The following is a 25652-nucleotide window of genomic DNA, read 5'->3' as shown; positions in this document are numbered from 1 at the left end:
GAAACAGACGGGCTTTACCAGTCATCAATCTGACACTGCATCTCTATCTTTCCTGTCTTTGTCTCCTGTGATCAGGCGACATATGTTTCCTCACAGAAACAGGCTGTCGACCAGATGATGTCACTGTCTGTCTGTCGCTCCATTTACCGTCCGATCACTCTGTCTGTCCGACTGTGGAGGGAGACTCGCAGTTGCACTACTGAACGCTGGACGCACAAACGCTCCACACCCGTCAACAGCCAGAGCCTCGAGGCGATGCAAGCGAGACGCAACAGAGCGGAATCCATCCATCCATACATCTACATTCAGGTCAGCATCTGTGAGCGAGGGGGGCGTATGAGTGGGTTTGTATCACAACACAGCTTTCAATCTACAACAAGGCCTTCTCTTTTCTTCATATCACGTCCTATCTAAGGCAACAAAGAGGTATTTAATGTTCAGACTTTCCTTCTGGAGTCTTCCTCTTTCATCCCAATCTTATGGATGAGAACTTTAACAATGAAAATTCAATAATAGCCTACATTATCCTAACATTTTGCACCCTTACAGACATAATAGAGAGCATGTGAGCAGATGCAAGCTCTAAAGGCTCCATAGGCTTCACTTTGTTGTTGTTTTCCTACTTTCTCCACAGATGCAACAGAGAAATATGAGTGGACGAGACAGTGACAGATAGCTGCTGTGTGTAGCAGGAACCTTAAAGTTCATTACAGTGACATTGAAATGCTAGCTCATCACAACAACAAAAACAGAACACCAGCTGGCAGGAGACCAACAACATTGATGCTCATTTTAGGTCACTATCAACTAACAAAGACGACAAGTCCAACATGGCCAAAACAGTTTGATTATAAATGCATTTTTCTGAATAAATCATGTGTTTCTAATGTGCATGGGTCACTGTCAAATATATGTGTTCGAGTTAGTGGGTCTTTGTGTGTGGCTGCTGTCTCTGCATGCATCAAGCACAAGAAAAAAAACTTCTAGTGACAAAATCTATCACCTTAACATCTCAGGGAGCGTCGTTATCCTGTTACAAATGGCTCCCAGAGTGGCAGGCGTGTCAAGGATGAGAAATTTCACACACTGAGGCATGCAAGCGCTGGACTGTGAATTGTCACCGAGGCCACTCTTCCATTTTTAAATCACTGTCTGGCATCGGCAATGCCACTGAAAGTGGAAATCCTCTGAGGAAACACCAGCAGGAGGTCAGGGTAATGATGGTGTGGGATTTGAGGAAGATTTATTTTGAGGTTATGCTTATGTCAGGAATAAAAAGGCATGCAGCGAAACTTGAGGGTGATTGTTGTGAGTGCCAGACTATTTTGCACTACACTCCTGTGAAGAGTTTTTAGCACACTGAAACAGGCTGAAAATAACAATGATGACACTAAATGACCTGCAAAAGAAGACAAGATCATCAGAGTGGAAATTGAGTTATTTATTGAGTTAGACATCTTTTATGTCTGTCACCCCGCTGGGTAGGTGTCACATGAGACAATTAACAATACACTGAAAAAAGCCTTTTAAAAATGCTCAACACAAAAGATTTAGGCATGTGGGCTATATATAAGACAATTTTTAAGCTGGATCTCAGGCTATAGCACCCCTCAATCCCCACCCCATATCATGTTTTGCTATTTTTATGGATACTGCCATCCTTATCAGTGCTTTTTATTGATTTTATAATGATACTTTTCTGGTGCTGAGAAGAGCTTGACCTAAAAAGTTTCTTCAAGTTTATCTATTTTATACTGCTAAAAATCACAAATCCTCTCCTCCTCATAATTGTATTTATTTAGGTTTCTTATTGAAAGTGGAATTTTTGAGCTAATTAACATTTTTTCCTGAAGATTTCACCTTCGTTTCAATACTTGGTTAATCAGTGGCAGACTTGAGATGTTTTATATGCAGGGTGAAGATCATAAAATTTGCACCTGTTGAATGCTGTTGTGTACAAACATTTAAAGTGAAATAGTTAGAAACCCTGGTTAAGATGAACTATTCTTTAAGTTGCAATTCTACTTTGTAAGTATACAAGTCTAATAAAATAAATCAGGATTCGTTAACTATTCAATCTTTTATTTTACAGAAATGCACAAAAGAGGATGTTAGTGAAAATTAACTACACCCCTACACATTACACCCCTACAGTTTATGTATTCGTCCCAAGCTGTTCTGAGGTCACAGTGCTCGTTGTCCCACAAAGAATACGTCCAAACCATAAAAAAATTAAAATGAAAGAAAACAAATGTTACAGTATTTATCTGAAAATGATGGCAGCAGTAATGCTGGTATGTGGTTGCTAACTGCTATTAAACCACCAACAAAGAAGCGGAAGTAGCCAGCATATTAAAGCACACGAAGAAGAAAAGTCCGCTCACGGCCTCCGCTGCCCTTTTTCTCCCTCTCCTCATCTCTGCACTATTTCTAAAGACCCTCCAGGTGTGAAAGCAGAGAGTGTCGAATATATTACCACTGCTAATACACTTTAAAGACTAAACACGAACTGGTAGAAGTCGAGGACAGCGACGTATTTGAGCGCTCTGCTCAGACTCTGATGTAACGTCCCATCCTGTGTTTGCATGAGCTGGTCTGGGATCCTTCACTGACACACAAGTCAGGATTTTGCATGAGGAATCACTGCACCAGCTATTGTTGCACTCTTCATAAATCATGAATATGGCACATTGTTCTAAAAAGCATGTATTTTAATTGGTGAATGTATTTATTTTATTGTTGAGGACAGAACCTCAACATTTACACACTAAAGATGACTCGTTTTCCTTTTACCACTAACTGTACTGTTTTCTTTACTATATTATTGTTATGGTTAGAATTATAATTATTGCTTATATTACTGTATATTTGTAGGCATGTTTTTCAGTGATGCCTGTAAAGCCTGAAGATTTTACTGAAATGTGCAGTGTTAGGCCGGCCACACACTACACGATTTTTAAATCTGAAATGATTTTAAAACTGTGTGAGACCACAGATATGAGGAAAATTTCAAAAGATTTTTCATCTTTAATCCTCTGAACGCACACACTAGATGACTGAGCCAGACTGTCAGATCACTGGAGACCACACATGTGCTGACCTGCCAATGACCTCAGTGATCATGTGACTTCAGAAAAAAACAAACAAACACGGATGTCTGTCGATACCGCCTTGCTGTCTCTCCACAGCAGGCTGCCCTGGCATGTGCTACAGGTGAAGCAAAAATCATGAAACATGGGAAAGACTCAGGATGAAATCCAGGCTGGAATTAAGTTAAAGCCATGTTTATGGTTGTGAGCGGTGAAAGTATGTGTGATCTGGCCTTGACACTACCCCGTCTGCTCGCTCTCATTGGTTGTTGCGGGTAGAGGTGCACCGATTGCAATTTTCTGGCCGATCACCAATCACTGATCTTTAAAAAGCCTGACCTGCTGATTCTGCTTTTGGCCGATACTGATTTTTTTTATAACTGACAGCATACACCTTCAATAATCCAATCTTATTTTATTGAAAAACATTGAACAATACCCATGAAACAATACAAACTTGTTGTTTTAACTGCACGAGGTAGTTTTCTCAAATATAAATGAAAAGTTTAGAGCATTGCCGTCCAAACTATTAAATTAAATCATTTCCTTTAGTCTTCATTTTTCACATTTTAGTAGTTAGATGTAGATAAGATCAGTGGATAAGATCGGTTTCATATGTAAGTATCGGCCGATTGCCGCTCTCCCAAAATTAAGGAAATCGGCGCCGATCAATCAGCCGGTTGATTGATCAGTGCACCCCTAGTTGTGGGTGCTCCGACAAGTTTGATATTTACATTTTGGGATTTTGAAGGCAATGATGCGATTTGGAGAAGTAAAACAATCGTGTTGACACCACACATGAGGATTATACAGACAAACAGTCGTTTGCGACGAGGCTCCTCTCGGGATATGCCCCACGATGGTCGGGTGAGGCAAATCTTGCCCCAAATCGGGCTTAAAATCCTGTAGAGTATGGCCCGCCTTACTCTCCTTTGGCAAAAAACTGAATTTTCTTATATTCTTTACAATTCAGCTACAAATTACTGGTACAGTCAAGGCAATGTGTCACTTTTTCTACTGTAGGAGTCACCTAGAGAAAAGTAATCAAATTTCAGGATAATAAAAGATCAGTCACAGGATTTTTTCTGTTATAGATTAGTTTGGGTTCTTTCTGACCCATAAGACAACAGAGGGGTTAATATGAAATTCAATGCCTTTATTCCAACTTCAGACCGACCTATTCATCTTTTCAGCACTCTTCTTCACAGTAACTGATTATGTTAATGAAAAATGTGCATTTAAATAAGTTATTTTATTTGAATTGATGTAAAAGTGGGCATTAAATCATACAGTTATCATTTAGAAACCATTTAAATTCTTCTTATCTCAAAATCTGAAATCATAAAACCATTTAGCTGTTTTTCTGGATCCAGATAGTCATCAATAATTAGTTTTAAAATAAAAAGAAAACTGAAATAATTAAGATTGATCAGTCATAGATGATGTGTTATTTTAAAAATGATATGTCATCCATGACTCCTCTGTTCAGAACAAGACTAAGACAGAGATAACAGCAAACAGAGATACTGCAGATGATCGTCTGCACCACTGCATTACCTGTAAATATCACTGAGCAGCCTCGGATACATACATCTATTATTTCCAGCAGACATGCTTCACCTGCTTTCTTTCCCTTTGCCTGATCCTTCCTCTCCTCCTGCTTTTTCATGCCTCGGTCTCTCAACTCTGCATTTTTATCACCTTCTCTTCCTCCCTCTCTTTTCACAGCCTAAAAGACGATCACCTCCACAAAGGCAGATGGACTTCAATGAGAGAGAGAGAGAGAGAGAAAGAGAGAGAGAGAGGGGGGGAGCACAGACAGGAGAAAAACATGAAAAGAAGAAGCAAGGAAAAGAACAGCACGTCTTCTTTGGAGCTGAAAGTACAGAGGGTCCATGCGGGTGGTCCAGAGGAGAGAACACTGTAGTTAGCGTCCCTGCAGAGGTCTAAGGTGTAGATTTGTGCAAATGTTGGAGATCTGAAGGGACAGAGAAGGCTTGGAGATGTCTTAAGATTTATGATGTATCTTCATATTTTAAAAATGATAGAGGGTAAGCCCATAGTGTTTACAAAGATATATCTTATGTTGATGTTGAGTACAAAAACCAGGCCTAATGCTCAGTAAAAACAGTAAGAACTACCTCCACTGCACCTCAGTAAACACAAGATTATTGTTCTGGCAGAGTGATTAGTCTTTAGGTGTGTAATTGTGCTGACCTTAATGTCTGTGGGTTGAGAGCTGAAGGATCCTGAAAGTTTAAACATAAAGCCCTGTTGGCATGAAACAGTTAAACTAACACGCCAAATTGACTAAACATTTTTCACAGTCATCTGGGAAAGCTCCCATAGATAGGATTTGGGAAGGGCAGGACTTGCCCTCTGGTTCTGTCCGTCACATTCATGACGGGCTATCAGAGCAATAAATAGCGTAGAGCTCATGCGCCAATCTTGTGAAGGCCACCGCTGCCATAGATTGTTAATGGCGGAGCTTCATGTAGAATTGATGCCAAGGTCGCTCAAGATGTGCTAAAACATCATCTCTGCTAAGACAAGCTTTTGGTGACTCTTTGCGCTTGTTTCAAAAAGTATGTCGTCCAGTTCTGATTAAACAGCCGCTTTCCTACAGCTACAGCCAAGCTAACTGTGGCAGCAGCCCCTGGGTACCCCGGAAAACCCAACCGTAACGATCGCAAACCCATGCCAAAACAGAGCAGTAGAGCAAAAACATCTCTTCTGTCATGGAATGCTTTCAGCGTTGCCCTCAGCGCTTATTTTAATAAAGAGACGTTGTCCAGTTCTGACCAAAGTGCTGCTGTGGCTAAGTCTGAGCTAATCACTCCACTAGCCGGCCTTGTATACAACCACCCGCAACAACTAAGATTTTCCCTGTGACTATAATAAACTCACGCCGAAGCCGGTCAACAGAGGAGCAAAAACAACTTTTCTATCACGGAAAGCTTTCAGTGTTGCCTTCAGCGCTTATTTTAGATATAAATGCTGTCCAGTTCTGACCAAAGTGTCGTTGTGGCTAAGTCCGAGCTAATCACTCCACTAGCAGCCATTGTATACAAGCATTCACACCAGAAATGACCTTTTTCCTGTAACAATCACATACTCATGCCAAAAACAACATGAAAAGCTTTTAGGGTTGTTTTTATTCTTTATTTCATACAGAAACGAGGTCCAGTTCTAGCAAAATGGACGCAGTGCTAAAGCTTTATCCGAGGTCATCATTACCAACAGCTTTCAAGTACAACTAAACCCCGCCCATAGCGCAACTCTGTATGTATGGCTCTGAAAGTAGAGTCACTCAGTCAGTTAGCTACATACAGACCTCAGCGGTTATTGATAGCTGATTGATAAATAGGTCACAAAAATAGAAGTCTAGACACCCACTACTGGGTAATTTGTTGTTTTTAAATATTATGAAAATGTAAGGAAGGTCTCACTACTTGCCAGTCCATGCACTTTTTTAAATGTTGCCAATATATATTTGTGCAATGTTGACAGTGTCCTCTCTTCTGATTAAGATAATTATTTTAATGTAGTCCTGACAACAAAAATCATCAGAATTATGGAGATTTTATCAGAGAAAACAAGTGGCCTTATTGTATGTCTCACCCAAAACGTCTTGGCATGTAGCACAGCTGTCTGATGGAGTTGTAATTTTAACGTCCAGCCCTCACATTGTTTAAATAGCAAATTAACCTCTAAATGCCTCCGACCTCTGAGACTTGGTCTAGGTACTGCAGTATAATGTTGAAAGCAGGGATCTTCATCTTCAGGATCCATCAGCTCCAACTTACAGACAAGTAACGACCAGAATTTGATTCCATTTTGCAGAAATTTCATAATTCTGGTATTCATCATGCATTGTTAGTATTCTAATGATTTCGGTCCCAAAGAGTACACAAATCATCTTCAGTCATATTTTTAATCAAAGCAGAACACCATCTTAATTGCACAAATAAATTGGTAACATATGAAAAAGTGGGTGGAACTGGCGAGGAAGGACGGTTTTCCTAGCTGCTTGCCAGTTCCACCCACTTTTCTGAAGGTTGTCCATTTATTTGTGTAAAAATGTGCAGGAGTTTGCCTGTAATCTTTGATCATTACAAATTAAAAACTACTTATCGTTGGATGTCTAGGACTTCTATTTTTGTTGCCGTGTTATCGAAGGTTTCAATATTGTTTGATCTTGACAAAAATGTGTTATTTCTTCACAAAAAATAACAAGCTTTAGCAGGGATTTATGGCATTATTAGCATAATTTCAGTATCAGCAGATAAAAAATGTGTGCTGATATTTATAACTGATACATCAGCCACACATATCAGCAATAACACGGCATGCATTTCAAAGCAAATGTCCATTTTAGGTCGTTTTGACATCTGGTAGTCCGTGGGGCTCTGTTCTGGTTAAGGCTAAATTTGCAACATTGCTGCACTGTCATGTGGTTTGGTTTTTGCCATCACATTACACTTGGTCAAACAAACCAGAACTTCATGATAACATCTGGCGGTTATACGTTTGTGGCGCTACTGTCCCAAACAAAGAAGAAAAAGTTACGGAGAGGAAGATAAAACAGCTCATCTACTGGCCACAACAAAAACCATAAATCCATCTCTCTCAGAAGGCTTTCACACCACAAAAGCCATGCAGCAAACACCAAATGTATGCTGTCTTAGCATTTGTGCTTACACTTTGGTGTTGACCAGCAAGTGAGGTGCTTTCGAACTCCACCAGGATTTGCTTGGAAGCAAACCAAGAGGGAGACCAGAGTTCAGTTGTTTGGTCCAGAGTTAAAATGAGCTTTAACACCACTCTGAACAAACCAGACTGTCAGGGGAAACGTACCAGGGTTTGTTTAAAGTGGACCTCTGGTGTGAAAGTGACCTTAAAGTCACATACAAGCAAATTCAAAAACTCCTAGAGATGGATGAACATCTGCATATGCTAGCTTGACGCTGTTAGCACATCATGCAAACAACTTCTCTGAGCTCTCAGATTAAGCGTTGTTTGGTGTATTATTCAATTTAAGAATGATGTATTCAACACTGGCAAACATCTAATATTATGCATCCTTTTTTAGAGCTGGGCAATAAATAAAAAAATAATAAAACTAACATTAAGAGCCTATAACTGATGTAAACCTTCCGTGTCAATTGTTTCATTTTTCCGTTGTAATTCTTTCTCTACTAACTCTACTACACTACCACTCTCTACTTCTGATTCTGAAATGAATAATGTACCACCCCCTTAAAAACAAACTGCTGGCTGTGCAGGCACAGTAGATGGGCAGCCAGGTGTCGCAAGGCATGTAGCCTGCAGATACAAGAGAAGAAGAAGTACTAGTCATATGACATCACCCCATCCAATTTGCTAAAACTCACACGAGGGCCAACTGTGCAACGTGAGCAGCCAAGTTATTTTCTTTATTTTCTTTGATTTTTTCCCAAAACATTTTCATTTCAGCTGATGTGTGTCTTGTTTAACTGTTTCAATAAATAACCATAAATTGTTCATCTGTGCAAGTTCCTTTCACTTGTTTGTTTTAAAATCAAACAAATATTTACAGAAAAATCAGAGCGTGAGGTTGTGGGTGGCATAATCGTTCATTAATCTTAATCGAGGTAAAAAGTTCAAGTAATCGTGATTTAGATTTTTGGCATAATTACCCAGCCCTAATCCCTATACAGAATCATCAGCCTATCAGCTCTAGACAAAAATCCTACATCTACTAAGACATATATATCTCATATCAACATTCAGCAGAAAATTATCAGGATCTGATTTTTAGTCCACATCGCCCACTCCAACAGCGTAGGTACAGAAGAATTAAGATGCAGGTGTTCAGGTGTAAGTGGATCCCTGCCTATCTTGTGCCCGTATGAGCGAGGTCACCGTCTCTCACACGTTCACACGCCACTCTTCCCATTCACTCCTGATGTCTCTACTTCATGACTCCACTGCAGCTAATGAGTAATAAATAATGTATGCACACTTTCTTTCACTTGCTTACTCTTCCCATCTCTGCTTCTCGCTTCCAACCGACGCAAACAAACTGTTCTGTCTCCGTCTCCCACACACGAAACATATGACCCCCCCCCCACCGCAGCACAAACACAGACTCACTCTTCACAGGAACAATCTGTCCTGTTAATGTGAGGTCGCAGCAGACCGTTTTTCCACTTATCAGCTCTCTGGATTTAAATAAAGCCCTATCACTGATACACTGTTGCCTAGGAACACAATAGGATGCATCAATAATAGGATTTACCCAGAAGCCTACAAGACCCCTTTAGATGTTCGCTGTGTCGCCCCCTTAGCGCAGCTGCAGATTTCCCTGTGCCGTAAAGAGATTTTCAGGGATATCTCTTTTGTGTTTGTATCCCGCTATCAGAGCTGCCAACTTTCTCTTATTTCCCAGGAGTCCAGGTTATCTCTGCAATTGGATTTGAAAAGATTTTTCAGCAGGTTTAATGGAACAAATTGGTCCAAATGGAAAATGTCATTCCCGGTGGTGGCAGGTGCCCTTTGTTCTGATTTATCTTCAGACCTTAGCAGTCATACCTTCACTTCTTTCTGATGTTGTCAAGATTTTTTTCACTCTTTCTTCTGGTCTCAGTGGATGCATGAGCTCTGATGGCATTTAAAGGAAGTGCACCCATGACCTTAGAGTCCAGGCGGGTCTTATGTAACCGCCCCCTGGTTATGAGGCATTTCCTGACACCAGTGATAAAAAATGAATGCCTATTCTTACACTTCTTTAATGGGAACTACCTGGGCGCTTAAGACTACAGACTAAGCTGACACAAGATGCTGAGATGAGATGTAATAGAAAGGCAGGACTAACATTGCACTAACATGCAAAATGAGTCATTTTAACTGACTAAAGCAACACAATAGTACAGAAAATATAGTGAGGCTCTTAATTTTAAATGATCAGTTCGACTCAAACTGAACCATTTAGGTTAAACACTATGGAGAAACAAAGTATCCATATAGTCATCATACAATTACAATATTACACTTTAAAAAGATTTACCTGACTTCTTATCACTAATTAATGACTCCTGATGGTGAGGCTTATAACATGGACAAACGTCATGTAAACTGATGTTAACTGGCAAAAGAAGAAGCTGACAGCAGAATAACAGAAGAAGAAAGCAGTGGGATAAAGTTTAACAATGGTGGACGGTCAAAAAGTGAAGTTATAGGTGAAACTGACTCCAAATTCCTGTTGACAGGTGAAAAAAAAAAACAAACTTTAATTAGATATCAAAATGTATCATTACGTGGTTGTAAAACAACGGTTCAACTATCACTGAATAACTGTCTCAGGGTGCTGTAATTATTGTAGTATAATGTATCTTATCATATCAAATCATGTTATGTTGTGTCGTATGGTATCCAATCATACCAAACTGTATCAAACTGTACTAAATGGTATCATGCTGTAGCATGTTGTATCCTATCATATCTTAGTATGTGTGACATATTGTACTTTGCAATCATATCATATCGAATAATCATCGTTAAAAGTAAACTCAAAACCTTCCTTTTAGGTCTGGCCTTGAACTAAATTTTAGCTCATCAATTTTATTTGTTTGACTGTTTTAATATTTTAGTTTTAACAGGATTGTCTTTTAGTATTTTATCCTCACATCATAATCTACCATGCTCTCTTTATGTGTATTAGACTTATTTCATACAATTGTTTTGTTTTTACATTTTAACCTAATCTCCAGTGTTTCCTCATTTTGAATTTTAAGAGTGTGTTTCCTCAGTACGCATGCTCCTGCTCTTACTGAATCCATTGTTCATGATTTAAAATTGACTTAGTAAAGTGATTTGAGGTTGTTTAGTGGTTTTCTAGTCTTCTGACTACTCAGTGCGCTTCATGATATATTTGCCAATACTGTGCTTGGATTATGGGATGGGGATGAGGGGACAGAGATGGGGTGGGAAAGGGCTAAGGAGGGAGGGATGGGGTAGGGTGGAGGGATGTATTTCTCTTTTTTATTATTTTGTTTGTGTGTAAAGCACTTTGTGCTACATTGTTTTGTATGAAAAGTGCTATAAAAATAAAGATTGATTGATTGATTGATCATAATGTATTCTATTGTATCACACTGTATTGTCTCATAAATGTATCGTGTCATATATCAAATCTTATCCTATTAAATCAAATTGTTTCATATCCTGTCCTATTGTATTGTAACAGATCATATCCTATCCTATTATAATGCACTGTAACCTATAATGTCATATTGTTTTAAATCCTATCCTATCTAATCAAATCCTTTAGTTTCCTATCCTATCCTATTGTAAAGTAGCATATTGTGTTGTATACTATCCTAATCAATCTTATCCTATAGTATCATATGAAATTGAATCAACTTAAATCAAAGCAAATTTGATCATAAAATTGTAACATAAAATATCCTATCAAATCATATTGAATAATTTTGTTTTGAGTTTCCTTTTGGATCAAATCAAACCGTTTTGTTTCATATTCTATCCTATCATATCCTATTGTAATCAAGACATATCCTTCTATATTCTATTCTATAGAACTGAATTGGAATGAATCAAGTTGTCTTGTTTTGTAGTCTATCCTATTGAATCAAATCAAATCAAACTGTTTCATAACCTATCCTATCCTTGCCTTTCCTATTGTTATGAATTATATCCGATAGTACCCTGTTGAATCAAATCAAATTGAAAGGAATTGAATCTGTTTGTTTCGTTCTGTTTTGTATCGTTTACCATCCAATGGAATTGTATCAAAATTGATACGAATCCAATCGTTTCATTTTGTATCCTTTCTCACGCTTTTGTATTAAAGGGTATTGTGTCATATCCTATTGTATCAAACTATGTCATTTCATATCATATCTTATTGTTTCGTATAGTAATGATTGTATGGTATTGTATCTTGTTATATTGTTCTTTTTCGCACTAGATCGTACCACACCATATCACATTGTACGGTACTTTATAACACTGTGTTGTACATCATGTTGTACTGTATTGCATTGTATCAGATCATATTGAAATCGTGTTGTACTTTATCAATTCTTTTTATGTTGTTATGTTTTGTAGAATCTCATATCTTATCTTATTGTATTGTATATCATATCTTATCCTATGTATCCAATTGCGTAAATGTAATGTATTGTTTTTCACTAAATGTTTAGTATCATACTTTTTATCTTAATTAAAGTAAAATCAAGGTCATCTAGCAGTTGAATGATTTTTAGGACATGTTTTTATATCTTTATTCATCTTTTTTAAACATAAATGAAAGGGGGCTAAGTGGGTCCCTGATAAGGTAGACCACCAGCCAGGAAAAACTCTTCCCCTGCTGCTATTAACCACAGACCGTCCCATCTCTTACAGCTTCAGTTAGTAATTTCAGTAATAGCTAAAGAAGTTCACTCTAGTATTGAATATTTGTTTAGTATATAGTTGTAGCCATTAACTGCACTACCTCATCATTATTCCATTTTCATTATAAGATCATATTATAGTCTCTATGAAAGTGCCCTTTCCTGTTTTATAAACTAAATGAATAAATGATGGGTTAAATTCACATGGCTCTGTTGGAGGTAATGAGATACGGTAGGCTACATATTAGCATTAAAAGATAATCATCTGAGCGCCTCTGATATCTGCCTCTCTCTTGGTTTTCTGCCCAGATACAGGAGAGGCGAATGGGAACATGGCAGGGTGCCTTCTAAAATCTCGCATGGTTTAGTTTAACAGGAGTGAAATTTCCCTCTGTGGTTTCTCTGGTCATTCAGAATATATTCATGACAAACCCTGTTAGTATTAAGAGACGGAAACCCCACAGAGAAAGTATTCTTATCTTTTTAATAATAGACAAACTGCTAACAATTAAGACTGCTGAATGAATAATACTTCTGCTGCAGTTGCAGAGATTACCACTAACAATGTTACTCCTGCCATCAATTATATATAAGAGAAGCCTGTTCTTGTGCAAAATTTGAGCTTATTTGTTCTTTAATAATCTGTGAGTTGAATGGCTAGGATAAAAAAAATTATTGTAGACCCTGAAGATGAGACATTGCAAATTGTCTTTTTGTATCATTATACACAATCCTACTTCTGTAACCCTCTGACAAAATCATGACTCCAGGCTAATGGTGAGATTTAAAGTCCGGAGTCGGTGTGTTGTTAGGAATGATAAGGAACATAGAGTTCCTCTTCTTTTCTTCTCTGGTTTCTATGTGGGAAATAAACAATCGATTCGACTGTTTTGACATGTCGTTGGATTGCCCGGTTGTCTTGAATGCACCATGCCAGTAAAGCTGCTGCTGTCACTTTTAAATGATGTCACATGACTCAGGAAGATGGCTGCCCCTAAGAGGATGAGAAGACGCCAGCTTGCACATTACCAGACTCTAGACTTGAGTTAAAATCCAACCAAACTGAAACTGAACTTAAATGAAGCTTGGGCTCCCTGCACACTTCAACGTCTTCTAGAGTGAACGCTGGAGGCCCAGCTTATCGAGTGAGTGGGCTGGGTGAGCTTCCCCAGCTCTCTTTCCTTTGATATACTGTAAGTTAGGGCTATTAAAATCTCTGTGTATTTGCCTGGGTTTAAGCCCATAACAGCATTGTGTTGTATTTTTAGTTGCCTTGATGCTTTGCACGTTCTACTTCCTGTTTGGATCAATCGGCTCCAAAGTGGAGCAGATCTTGAGCGGAGATGCACTTCTGGCACCAGCAGGAGACGGATCAGCATGCTTGCTGTGGTATTGCAAAGACTGACAAGACAGGGAGAAATTTACAGAGTTTTATGCAATAATCTGCACACGACAGAATTTGAAGATTATGGCCTGGGTCCTCAGCTGCCGTCTTTTGCGCTGGCACACAAAACTAATGCTGCATGACATTTTCAGTGCTGAGTGTGAAATGAGCCTTGTTGTCAGCTGATTTTTGTTATTATGTCAGAATTACTATTTCCTGACCGTCCAATAAACAGAGGTGGGACTTATAAAACCAGCTTTGTTGATAGCAATGGCAATCTGAGTCATGTTTTTGAGAGTAAAGCTGCTGAAAACACCAATAAAGGATTCATTTACATTGTTTTCATGTTGATATTTCCTTGAACAAAGGAATATACCAGAATCAACCTTACTGGTCAAGTATTACATTACTGCTTTACTGCTTTTTAATATTTCCATCCTATCTTGTGCAACATGTGGGAGTGTGCAATGTATGTGGGCTGTTGGTTCTCACTGGTACGTGCTTCTTTACTGATATGTGCTAAACCGTGTACTTGTGGATCCTGTGTACATAGAAAGATTGTTGTGCTTATTATTTTAATTTATTGTTATGATTATTGCAATGGCGGCTGAACATGTGCAGCCTTTGGAGTCCAAGACAAGTTTCCCCAAGGGGACAATAAAGTGTACCATACCATATCGTATCATATCGTATTGTACCGTATCATACAGTATCAAATCAATCGTGTCGTGTCGTATTGTATCGTATCATATCAATCTTGCCTTGTCGTATTGTATCATATCATATTGATTGGGTCAAATTGTATCATATCAATCGTGCCGTGTCAAACCGTATCATATCGATCGTGTCGTGTTGTATCATATCGTATCAATTGTGCCGTCTCGTATCGTATCAGTCGTGTCGTATCGTATCATATCGATCATGTTGTATCATATCGTATCAATCGTGTCGTGTCAAAATGTATTGTATAGATCATGCCATGTTGTATTGTATCCATCGTGTTGTGTCGTGTTGTATCGTATCTTATCATATCATATCGTATTGTCGTGGATATGTCATGTCGAATCATATCGATCGTGTCATGTTGTATCATATCGATCGTGTCATATGGTTTCGTGTCATATCTATCGTGTCATGTCGTAACAATCTTATCGTGTTGTATCGTATCGATCATGTTGGACTGTATCGTACCATATTGTATCGTATGCTTAAGCAAAAAGGAATTGGATTCCTTTCACTTTTGCTCTCAATGAACAGGAATTAACCATTAAATATAAAAAAAGAAAAAAAAACTGGAAAATGTATTTAAAAGAATCGAGGTGTGCAAAGGTTGCAAAAATGCTGACTAGATAATAGTTACTGTTATTAGACTAATTAATGCAATTGTTACAGCATTGGAGATACAGTAATCAGGAGGAGAAAGTGCAGGATATTTCACATTAATTGAGTTGTGCTCTGAAACTGAGGTTGTGAGTGTCGCTAAAATATGACTGTTGTGGTGGGCAGAGCTAAGCAACCCATCTCTCTTCTCAACTTGGAAATGTCAAGTGTTGCCACAAAGTTACAATGGTCATAAAGTGGGGGATGAAGTTGACAGGACGCCCATCTTTGCCTAACATGAATGTGGTATAGCAACAGAGCGGCAGCTCCTAGTAGCAGTTTATGCTTCCTTATAAAGCAGTCTTTAACATTACATGCAGTGTTTCCCTGGCAGAATAAACATGTGATGTCTGTTGTGGTAGCTATAATGACAAGTCATGGGACATTACAAATATAAAAATTAATGATTTCACTAGCTTTGAAGACTGAAATATTTGAAGTAATGCAAACACATAATAAAACAAAGTAAGTAGTGGTCTTTTTAAACGAATGCGGACATTACAGTGGGAAATATGCCACATATAGTACCTTTAGTGAAGTCAAGGCTACATTAGGTGGATGTAGTATTATTTACATGCCTCGTGTTTAAATATTTTTTATCTCAACCAGGATCTGAGTACCTTAGCTCTTTCTTCTTGTGTACCACATGTTGTTAAATGACAACAAAGCCTCACTGAATTCTTGAATGTGCAGCCTAAGCCTAACTTTTACCTAAAAGGGGGAGCAGGTCTGGTTAGGTTAAAGCACAAATAAACTGCTTTTTGGGGGGTTAAACTACAGAACTTTAGCAAACTTAGATCACATTATATAAATGACTCCAATATTTGAGCCTGGGCCACATGTGGGAGTTCCTGCATTGCTAAGTGTGTTGCGAACAAATATTAACGAGTGTGAGTTTTGCAGTGAACAATATTTGTGTAATCCATCAGCTGTGAGTGAGTCAGTGGAGTCTCACCTTGACATAGAGCTGCTGGAACTCCTCCAGGTTGAGGCGTCCGGTGGGGCAGTCCTTCAGGAAACCTTTGTACCACTGCTTGAGCTCATGTTCGTTAAACTCTGTGTTCTTCACCAGATCCTCCATCACTTCAGGGGTCAGCTTGCTGTTCTGTTTCCCCATTTTGCCTGCAGACGAGGACGAGACATACACGTAATGCAGAAACAGAAAAAAGTGGTCATAAGCATCTTTTCATTAAAAAAAAAACACACAAAGACATGCCTACGTGCCTTTAATATGCACTTTTTACAAACCAAAGTCCTCAGGCTGTTTTTAAATTTACAAAGACTGGGAATCAAAGGAAGCTGAAACTGCAAACCAGAGCTTTATCTGAAAATGAGCATTGAGAAATGTCATATGAGGATGTGGAATATATTCACATGCATGAAATAAGTCCTGCAACATTAGTTCTGTCTGGATATTTGGGTCAATTTGTAAGACATGCAACTTTTCTTTTTTAGCCCTCCTTTGAGCAGCTGTGTGTCCTAGTTTTTGTCTCATTTCAGGAGAAATTCTCATCTCCTTGGTTTTGTATCACACTAATCAGCTCTGTTTTGTAAAAGCACATAGATTTAAGGATTGATGACGACAACTGTGCCAGGTTTTTGTCCTACCCTCTGGAAAGTGCATTAAAAAAGGATGCATCTTCTTTAAAAGCCCTTTAAAATATCTCTAATGAAACTCTTTGGCTAATGACAATAATGACATTTTAAAGCTGTTGGCCTGCTGTGACTTTTTAGAAAACCCAAAGTGTGTTTTGGTGTTTAATGACCCTTAATTTCTCTGCTGGAGTCGTTCCCATCCAGCTGCAGATAGCTGATGTGTCTGCTCAGTGCTGATGCTGCCACTTTACAGCTTTGATTAGTTCATTAAACAACCTGTAATTATCATAATTTCCAAAAGATGTTAGGAGTTTTTGGAACCTTCCTGCTCTTACTCTCTGCTGAGATGTTTTATTAGCCCTCTTTTAGCTTGAAAAGACCAAGGGAGATGCGAAGCAGCAACAGCATGTGCGGTGCCAATCTGTCTCTGTGTGTATGCACAGTGTGAGGAGAGGAGGCGCAGGCAGGCATCCAAGAGGTGCTGCAGTCATATACTGATGCCTGCCATGCTGCATTGCTCTTTGGAAAGGCCATTTAAAGGCGCTTCTTTAATGTGTCAGCTTTTTGAAAGCACACTATAAGTTCTGAAATTGATTTTGTGCCTCCAAGGATGCAACTGGGTTTCATTTCTTTTAAAATGCTGCAAAAAACCAACAATTCTGGGACCTGAGGCTCAATTTATAATGCACCACTTTTCTGTCTCTTTTAGAGAGCAAAGTTGTATCTTTGTTGCGGGGTAACTCTCCCTTTCAAAAAAGTCACGACATGCAGATCTGAAGGTGAGTGCAAGAAATGACTCATGCAGGGTACACAACAAGATAGCTGGGCTGAGTTTTGGACACTTCCCCCCTTTTCAACCAAAGTCAGCAAATGCCCTATAACCAGATGGTTTCTTCAGATTATCTCTTTTAGATTTCCTGTGGTGTAAGGTGTGTTACAAGTGATTTTGGCCTCCCAGATCTGCTTAGAAGATCTGAGCCACTCCTACCAGAAATTGTAAAATCAAACATGCTCAATATTCACTTTAAGAAATCCTGTCATCTGGGCTGGGGATGGGGGTTCAGCCGAACCCCAATGAGCAGGATCTTTACTGAGGTTAAAAGCTGGCCAAATGGTTAAATTCAGATAACTTGGTAGTCAGCACCAGAATTACAGGTCAATTAAACAAATTCTAATCTTTTCTGATCATTTCAGACCAACAATCCCAGCCAAACTCCATCTAAACTCTAACACAATGGCCTGCCACTAGTGGGCACTAGTGTAGTTGTTCTTTTTGACTACATCCTTGCTGCCAAAGCTCTCTAACGTAAACTGACATTACACATTTGCAAAATCAGTTCAGATTTTAGAAATCTTTAGAGTTCTAGACTTAAATAGAAAAAAGTTTTTGAGCAAGTGTAATGCTATATATTCATAGGCTATATCCCAAATAGTACTGATCAGATATTTTAAAGGAATAGTTCTCAATTTTGCTAAATTTACTTCCTAAGTTAAACAGGTTAAAAAGGAGCTTTGTTTGAAGGAAAGTTTTACTGAGGGCTGAGACAGAATGAGTCAAACCCATACACTACTGTGCATAAGTTTTAGGCATGTTTAGGCCAAAACTGAGGCTGCAGTATGGTGTAGTATTGGGTGGGAAGAAGGATTGACACAACCCTGGTTGTGTTCTGGATGTCCTTGCATATTACCAGGGGTCTGGGAAAATAATCATTTGAAAAAATAACAAAGTCCTCTGGGGTTGTGTATGGGATGAATGTGGTGAGTAAACATGCCTAGGGCAGTGGTTCCCAACCTGGGGTCCGGGACCACTAGGGCACAGGTGTCAAACTCAAGGCCTGGGGGCCAAATCCGGCACGTGGAACATATGATGATGTCATATTTCTGTTACAACTGGCCCATCAGTATGAGGTCTGCAGATTTCCTCAAGTATAAAAATATAAACTTATCCTTGATGATTTAAAATTTCCTTGTTAAGTCACAAAATCTGAAAGAGAAGCAAAATTATTTAGATAAGAAGTCAGGAATGAGGGAAAAGAAATTAATTTGTGTTTTAATTTCACATTTTCAATTTAGCATCTCAAAATTAGGACTCAAACTTAGGATTTTGACTTTTAATTTCATACTTTGAGAATTTCAACTCATAATTTTGACTTCTCATAAAACATTTTGAGCTTTAAGATTCATAATTCTAATTTTCAAGTGATATTTTGACCTTTTAAACCAGTTAGCCTATTTTACCTTATATTTTTAACTCCAAACTTTGACTTCATAATCCCATAGTTTGACCTTTTAGACTCATAATTTAAAAATTTTGACTCATATTTTGACTTTTAATTTCATGATTACAAATTTGATTCCATATTTTGACCTTTTTAAAATCATGATTTTGACTTCTTCCTAATCTATTTCCCATTAAAAAACAATTTTTTTCAATTTCAATTTCATGTTTTGACCTTTTTGAACCAATAAGTTTATCAATCTCAGATTGCGAGCCTTTAAACCTACCTTTTTAACTTTTAAATGTCAAAATCATTTATCATCAAGTTTTTTTTTGTTTTTTTTTCGCAGAGCAAGGCCTGCTCTGCTCTGAGGTTGTCATAATTAGATTTGCACATATTAAGTAAAATCATGATAAAACACTTAGTGAACAGTTTAAACAATGGTCTTTTGGTAAAAGCCATTTTCTTAGGGTTTTATCAGTGAAGCACTTCAATGGATGTTGATTTTTGGCGACAATATGTTGAGAATTTTTTTGTGTACGTTTTGGGGGGGCTCGGCTTTGCCTTAACCAGTAAGGGGAGCTCAAAGGAAAAATGGTTGAGAATCACTGGCCGAGGGTAGCGTCCAGGTGGGTAGTACAGTTGCCATGAGCCCCTGGTCATGCTGTGGATGTCTCGAAAACCACATGCAGTCTTTAGGCGTATTACCAGGGGTGAAAAGGCCCAGAAAAATGAGATGTTGTCGAGCTTGACCTTAGCTGCTGAGTGACATACATGTCTCCCCACTCTTCTACCTAGGCTGTGGCACATCAGCCCCCTGATGAATCCTTAGTGTCCTACGTGCCTCAAACTCATGTACATGACTGTATATCAGAAACAGACAAGAAAAATAGTACCAACTCCTTTATCATGGACAAAACAAGTTTCCTTTACGCACAACCTTTCTTTTGGATGTGTTTGTGTTGGTCATTAACAGTGTTAAGTCAATGCATAATCAGTGATTTATATCCATTCTGGGCATCCCACCACCAAGTGGTAATGCATTGTGTGGATACAACCCTAAGCGTACTTAAGACTTTTGATATCTGACACCTCAGACTGCATATAGAGTCGTCTTGGACTCCTTCATCCTGATGAATACTGGCATGCATTCAAGTCAACTAACTAAGGCTGGCCACACACTTCAGGATTTTAAGCCCGATTTTGGGCAAGATTTAACCCCCCAGAACGATTGTGGGGTCGTATACCGACTGGAGCCTTGTCACAAACAATTATTTGTCTGAGTAGTCTGCATGTGTGAGGTGTCAACAAGATTAATTAACTGCTCCAAATCGCGTCGTAGCCTCCCAGACCCACGATTCTAGGTCGTAGTGCCGCTGACCCACAACAACCGATGAAAGCGAGCAGTGTCCTGATTCTTTCCCATGTTTCATGATTTTTGCTGCACCTGCAACGCATGCCAGGGCAGCCTGTTGTTGAGAGACAGCAAGACGGTATTGACAAACATCTGTGTTTTTCTTTCTTTCTGAAGTCACATGGTCATGCGTGGTCATAGGCAGGTCAGCAGGTGTGTGGTCTCCAGTGATCGGACAATCTGGCTGAGTCGCCTAGTGTGTGCATTCAGAGGATTAAAGTTGAAAAATCTTTTGAAATTGTCCTGCAGTCTGTGGTCTCCCACAGTTTTAAAATCGTTTAAGATTAAAAAAATCATCTAGTGTGTGGCCGGCCTTCGTCAGCTAACTATCCTGACTTGTGGCATTCCAGTATTTATGCCCGACCAGCCTCCCTCATCTCTAATTTCCACATACAGCCACCGCGCCACGATCTGCTGGTGAATCGTACTGCGGTGCACATACCTCCCTCTCTAGTCTATCAGAGCATTTCCACAGCCGACACTCCAGTCTGCCAGCTGCGCGTCCCTAGAGCACCTCTCCCTGAAGTTACTCGTCTTCTGTCGTAGCAAACCTGTAGCGCTTCGGTGCACAGCGCAGTCATCCAATGTGGAAATTGTGGGTCAGAGTGATGGGAACTGTGGCTCATTTTAGAGATTGTTTGGGTCAGCAGCTGGTATTTCTGTTACCAAACAGCTCTTCGCTTGATACCATTTTGCCTTTTTTTATGTCTACAAACCACAAAAATGGAGGAAATGGAAAACGGGAGCTTCCTTCTAACTCTTCTAACAAGATTTGTCTGCTAAAAAGTACATCCCTGCGAGTGAGAAAAGCTGTTAAAAAGGCACTGCTATCCTTTTATATTGCAGCTTATTCGCCCACATTCATTCTTATCAATAGCAGCTTAACTGCACTCAGCATGTAGAGATGCAAACCCAGGTTAAGAGACTCATGGAATGATGTAAGGGCTGATTTGGGCCAGTTAGATCTAATATCAGATCGTCATTAAAGACGTGTTGTTAATGCAGAACATAGATGCATGTACTAAAGCGCAGTCACCTGGTATCTGAAAGCCCAAGATAAGCGGTTGATGCAAAATGTAACCTGGGTTGGTTTTTGTGGTACTGTGTCTAATTTTACTGTCTTTACTCATGAAGCATTTAGTCACAGTTCCTGCACCACAGTTTTCTGATGGAGACAGATTTACTCTCTCTGAAATCAAATCCATCCAGCATGACCCCAGCTCATTAAAGTCCTGAGGATTCATCACTTACAAAATCAAGTTAGGACTCATCAGGCTGCTTCACTGCCGGTAAATTAAATGGACAATACAACAATTTATGACTAATTAAGTCTCAACAGGTATGTCAAAGGCCATGATGTCCATAAAAGAGCTCTGAAACATTAAAGTGGGTGCTCCTCATCCTCATGGAGCAAAAGCTTTATGCCTCTTGTAGCTCTTTGATGAATTCATTAGAGATAAGAGGCATTTTTGATCTGTGGCTGTCTGAAAGTGATCTCAGCCTCTTATCATCAGTTTTTAAAAGCCATGTGATCACAAGCTTATTCATTTTTGGGGGTTGTAATTTTGCTTAGTAAAGAAGTGGGAAATATCTGAGCTTAGGGACGCTCGTTATAAAGCAGACATCAAACAGTGCAGATATAATAGTGACTAAGCAAAGTTTTAAGAGCCTTTCATCGACTTGGCCCATAAAGCCAAAGATATAACATCCCATGTTCCCACAGACCTTCCTCTTCATTTCATCAACTTCCTCTTCATGAACTGTTACAACTCTGAGCCAGGGCTCAGTGTTAGTTATGACGCAGATCAGGCAATAAGAGCACAGTAAGAGTTCACATAACCATGTGTATCTGAAATAAAAGCTTTTCAGGAGCAAAGAAAAGCGGCCTTGAGTTAATGTGACCCTCCAGGGGTTTTCAAGTGCTTTCAGTTTTTTTATAAAAAGGAGAGGAAGTTGTACAATTTTCCATTCATAACTGACCCTGTGATCCTTCATCTGTAGCCGACAAGAGGAAATCAACACATTTTCCGGATTTACAGTGCCTATAATCATTGAGCAGATGTGGATCAGCACAGCTTCATCGTTTTGTTCAAACAGTAGTTCTTTTTCAAATTTCTGTCAAAAACAAAAATGTCTGACTCATCTTGCTTTCAGAAATGTCTCTTTGATATTTAAAATGCTGCTGCTACATTCACTGATGGGACCAAAACACAACCTAGAGCAATCGCTTCTGCTAACAGATTTTTTATTTGCCAACTCCGACTGAGAACAGGTTTAATTTTGGATCATGGTTTCAGTTTTAAGTGGGGTCAGGTGCAGATATTTGACCTGAGATTGTTAAAGAGGTACTCAAGTGATGCACTGCTTATATTTATTCACTGTTCTGGGTTAGGCCAGAGAGATACTTGCTGTTATCCATGCTTACGTGATTGCATGATGGCTTCCCTGCATCTGTGCCGTACAACTGCTGCACACATCCTCAAAAATTAAAGCAACACTGACGCAATGGTTCTGCCTAAAACACCACAAATTTATTCGCATATGGCTGATATTTACAGTTGATATACAGCAGGAATTTTCATAACTACCAGTACAGAAAATAACCTTTAAGCTTATAACTGCCAAAACCGTTAATATCCTGATAATATTTTGCAAAGCGATGCATTGGTTAAACACCAGTATCGGCCCTTTGGACAGACATCAGCCACCAGCAAATAATGTAGGTATGTACCAATGTCAGTAGCACATGTATACCTGTTGTCTTGTATCATTTTAATACTGGCATTAACACACCTAACTGCTGATCTCAAGGAGAGATGCGACCTGTTGTTCAAAGCCTGATCTGTTTTCATGGTCAAGCATGAGAGAAAATGTCGCAATACATCAAAAAGAAGTGGTGAAAAAACATCGTTCATTGGCTGAATGATTCAAACACCAGTATCAGCATAGGCCCTGATTTTTACAATTGGTGCACTTCTAATTGTAATAAACAGTGTCCATAACTCTCCACATCTGTATGATATGTTTTTGTCACTGCACCGAGACAAACGCCAGTCATACAGGCAATTTTAGGAGTCAGTCTTTAATTACCATGAAGCTGAGTGCTTCCAGGGCTGTGTTTGCATTAATTTCTTCATCAAGTACAATCTGATAAGTGGCTTCTGACCCACATCATAATAAAAACTAAACAAAGGGTCATCACCTAGACTCTTACTATTTTTAACATCTGGTAAGTTTGTAAGCAAAACTTGATTTATATGCAGAGGTGCAAAAAGTACATGACGACTGTACTTAGGTAAAAGTACTTTCTTTAAAATTTACTTAAGTAAAAGTACTGATCTGTTATCTACTCAAGTAAAAGTAATAAGTAACTTATTTGAAGTTTACTTTTAGTACCATGTAGCTCCTGATAAGTTGTACTGTAAAATATGGCCTTCCCTTATTGGCTAGAACAACAAGGGAATAGATCTCCGGCTAGGTTGTTCGGGTAAAGTCACACCTCTACAATAGAGTAAAGGTGGTTCTTCTCTGGCAAAAAGCAGGGAGTTGACCTTATAGCAAGGCAATGCATACTGATGAAAACCCACTACGTGTCCTTAAGAAGCACCTAAAGTCACAGGCATGAACTTTAACTCAGTAGACAACTTCAGTCATGGTGCAAACGTAGGGAGTTGTGGATTGTTGTATGGAATTATTCTCACTCATGTGCTACTATGTAGTCAACAGAGGTGAAAAAAAGTACAAGAGTATTGTAGTCAAGTAAAAGTGCAGTAACTAGTTAAAACTTACTTAAGTAGAAGCAAAAGAACTGATTTCAAAATGTACCAAAAAAAAGTACAAGTACCCAAAAAACTACTCAATTACAGTAATTTGAGTAAATTTGATTTGTTACTTTCCACCCATTTATATAGCACATGCAAATCAAAACAGATCACGGAGAGAAGGGAGAGAAATAAATAAGACTTCAACAACAGTTGTCATCTGTTGTATTGAAGACATCTTTAAGAATAACTGGCTAAAAGTCACTAGTTAGCACGGTCACTAGTTAAAGCAAAACACCGGGGCTGTTACGTCACTGCATGGAAGAATATATTGGAGAAATAGAGTGCACATTTTACCTTCCTCAGAAGTATCAGACTATTTTGTCAGCCACACTTGTAAATCAGGTTAAAATGAAAACTCATTTAGCAAATTAGCCTGTGCAAGATTTACGAGTCTGTTACACTAATAACCTTATAAACACAGGCTTGAAATCTGGGTCTATAATGCTTTTTTAAATTGTACTGTATCTCCTTTCACTAGAAGCTGATGTAGCTTTAGTCAATGGCTGCTGACTTCCTGCCTGAGTTCCCCCCCAGATGTAAGCATGAGTAGCTTAGCAGTTAGCATGTATTAGGAACAGCGTGGTATGACTGTTTTTTAAGTGGAAATAAAGTGGTATGCAGGCTGTCAAGGGCTGAACCCACGTTTAACTACTCAACAGAAGTGAAAAGATACCACGTATCAAAGTATATTAATCTGGAAAGAGGACTAAGGTTGGCCGAGCTAGCTGATAATGCTAGTCACGCTGTAGAGAGTTTTTCAGGCTAACATCACACCTGCTAACACAATGACTCTATAATGAATTTTTCTGTGTTCGATGTATTTTCTCCTCTTTAGACACAATTTAACTTGGCGTTTAGCCGAATGGGGAAACAGACAACGAGGAACATCCTTACTTTGGAACCACTGACTTAAGGCTCATATAGGCCTATAATCTGTATGCATAATGGATGTGGACAAAGCCTTCAGTCCATTCTGCCCTCATTAGTGGGGATGCTGAGCATCCACACTATTGATATTTTCATCTGCAATTCTGCATCATCTCAGGAAGTTTAAAGATACAGACCAAAAATTGCACTCATAGTCACAGGGCCATGTCCTAACAGTTCAAGCCAGACCTGCAAGACACAATAAAGGTGAGTACTTTAGAAAATGGTGGGACTTTTTGAGTACAGATTGACAATTTGGTTGGTTTTCCTCTGGATAAATGTCTTCATCTTCTCTAAAACCTATACCCATGATTATATGATTGTACTGTTTTGAAGTGCACTTATGTTATCATAGGAAACGGAAGCATAAATGAGCCTTTGGATGGACTTTTGGCTGTCTACAGTTGTTGTTTTGGTTGATTTT

General features: G+C 38.9%; 1 protein-coding gene across 4 annotated transcripts in view; it reads right to left on the bottom strand.

Moving 5' to 3' along the window:
- The window catches only part of vsnl1a (visinin-like 1a), a 75803-nt gene that overhangs the window by 39136 nt on the left and 11015 nt on the right, over positions 1-25652 (bottom strand). For 3 of the 4 annotated variants that reach the window (XM_041806172.1, XM_041806171.1, XM_041806170.1), the window contains one exon: positions 16204-16370. In XM_041806172.1, coding sequence (XP_041662106.1) covers positions 16204-16365 — 162 coding nt within the window. In that variant the 5' untranslated portion in view covers positions 16366-16370. Of the gene's footprint in view, positions 1-16203; positions 16371-25365; positions 25386-25652 lie in introns of those variants that run through there. The other variant, XM_041806168.1, reaches the window with a different exon arrangement.

The sequence above is a fragment of the Cheilinus undulatus genome, linkage group 14, assembly GCF_018320785.1.
Source record: "Cheilinus undulatus linkage group 14, ASM1832078v1, whole genome shotgun sequence".
Lineage (NCBI taxonomy): Eukaryota > Metazoa > Chordata > Actinopteri > Labriformes > Labridae > Cheilinus > Cheilinus undulatus.
This window is presented reverse-complemented; position numbering and strand designations above follow the sequence as displayed.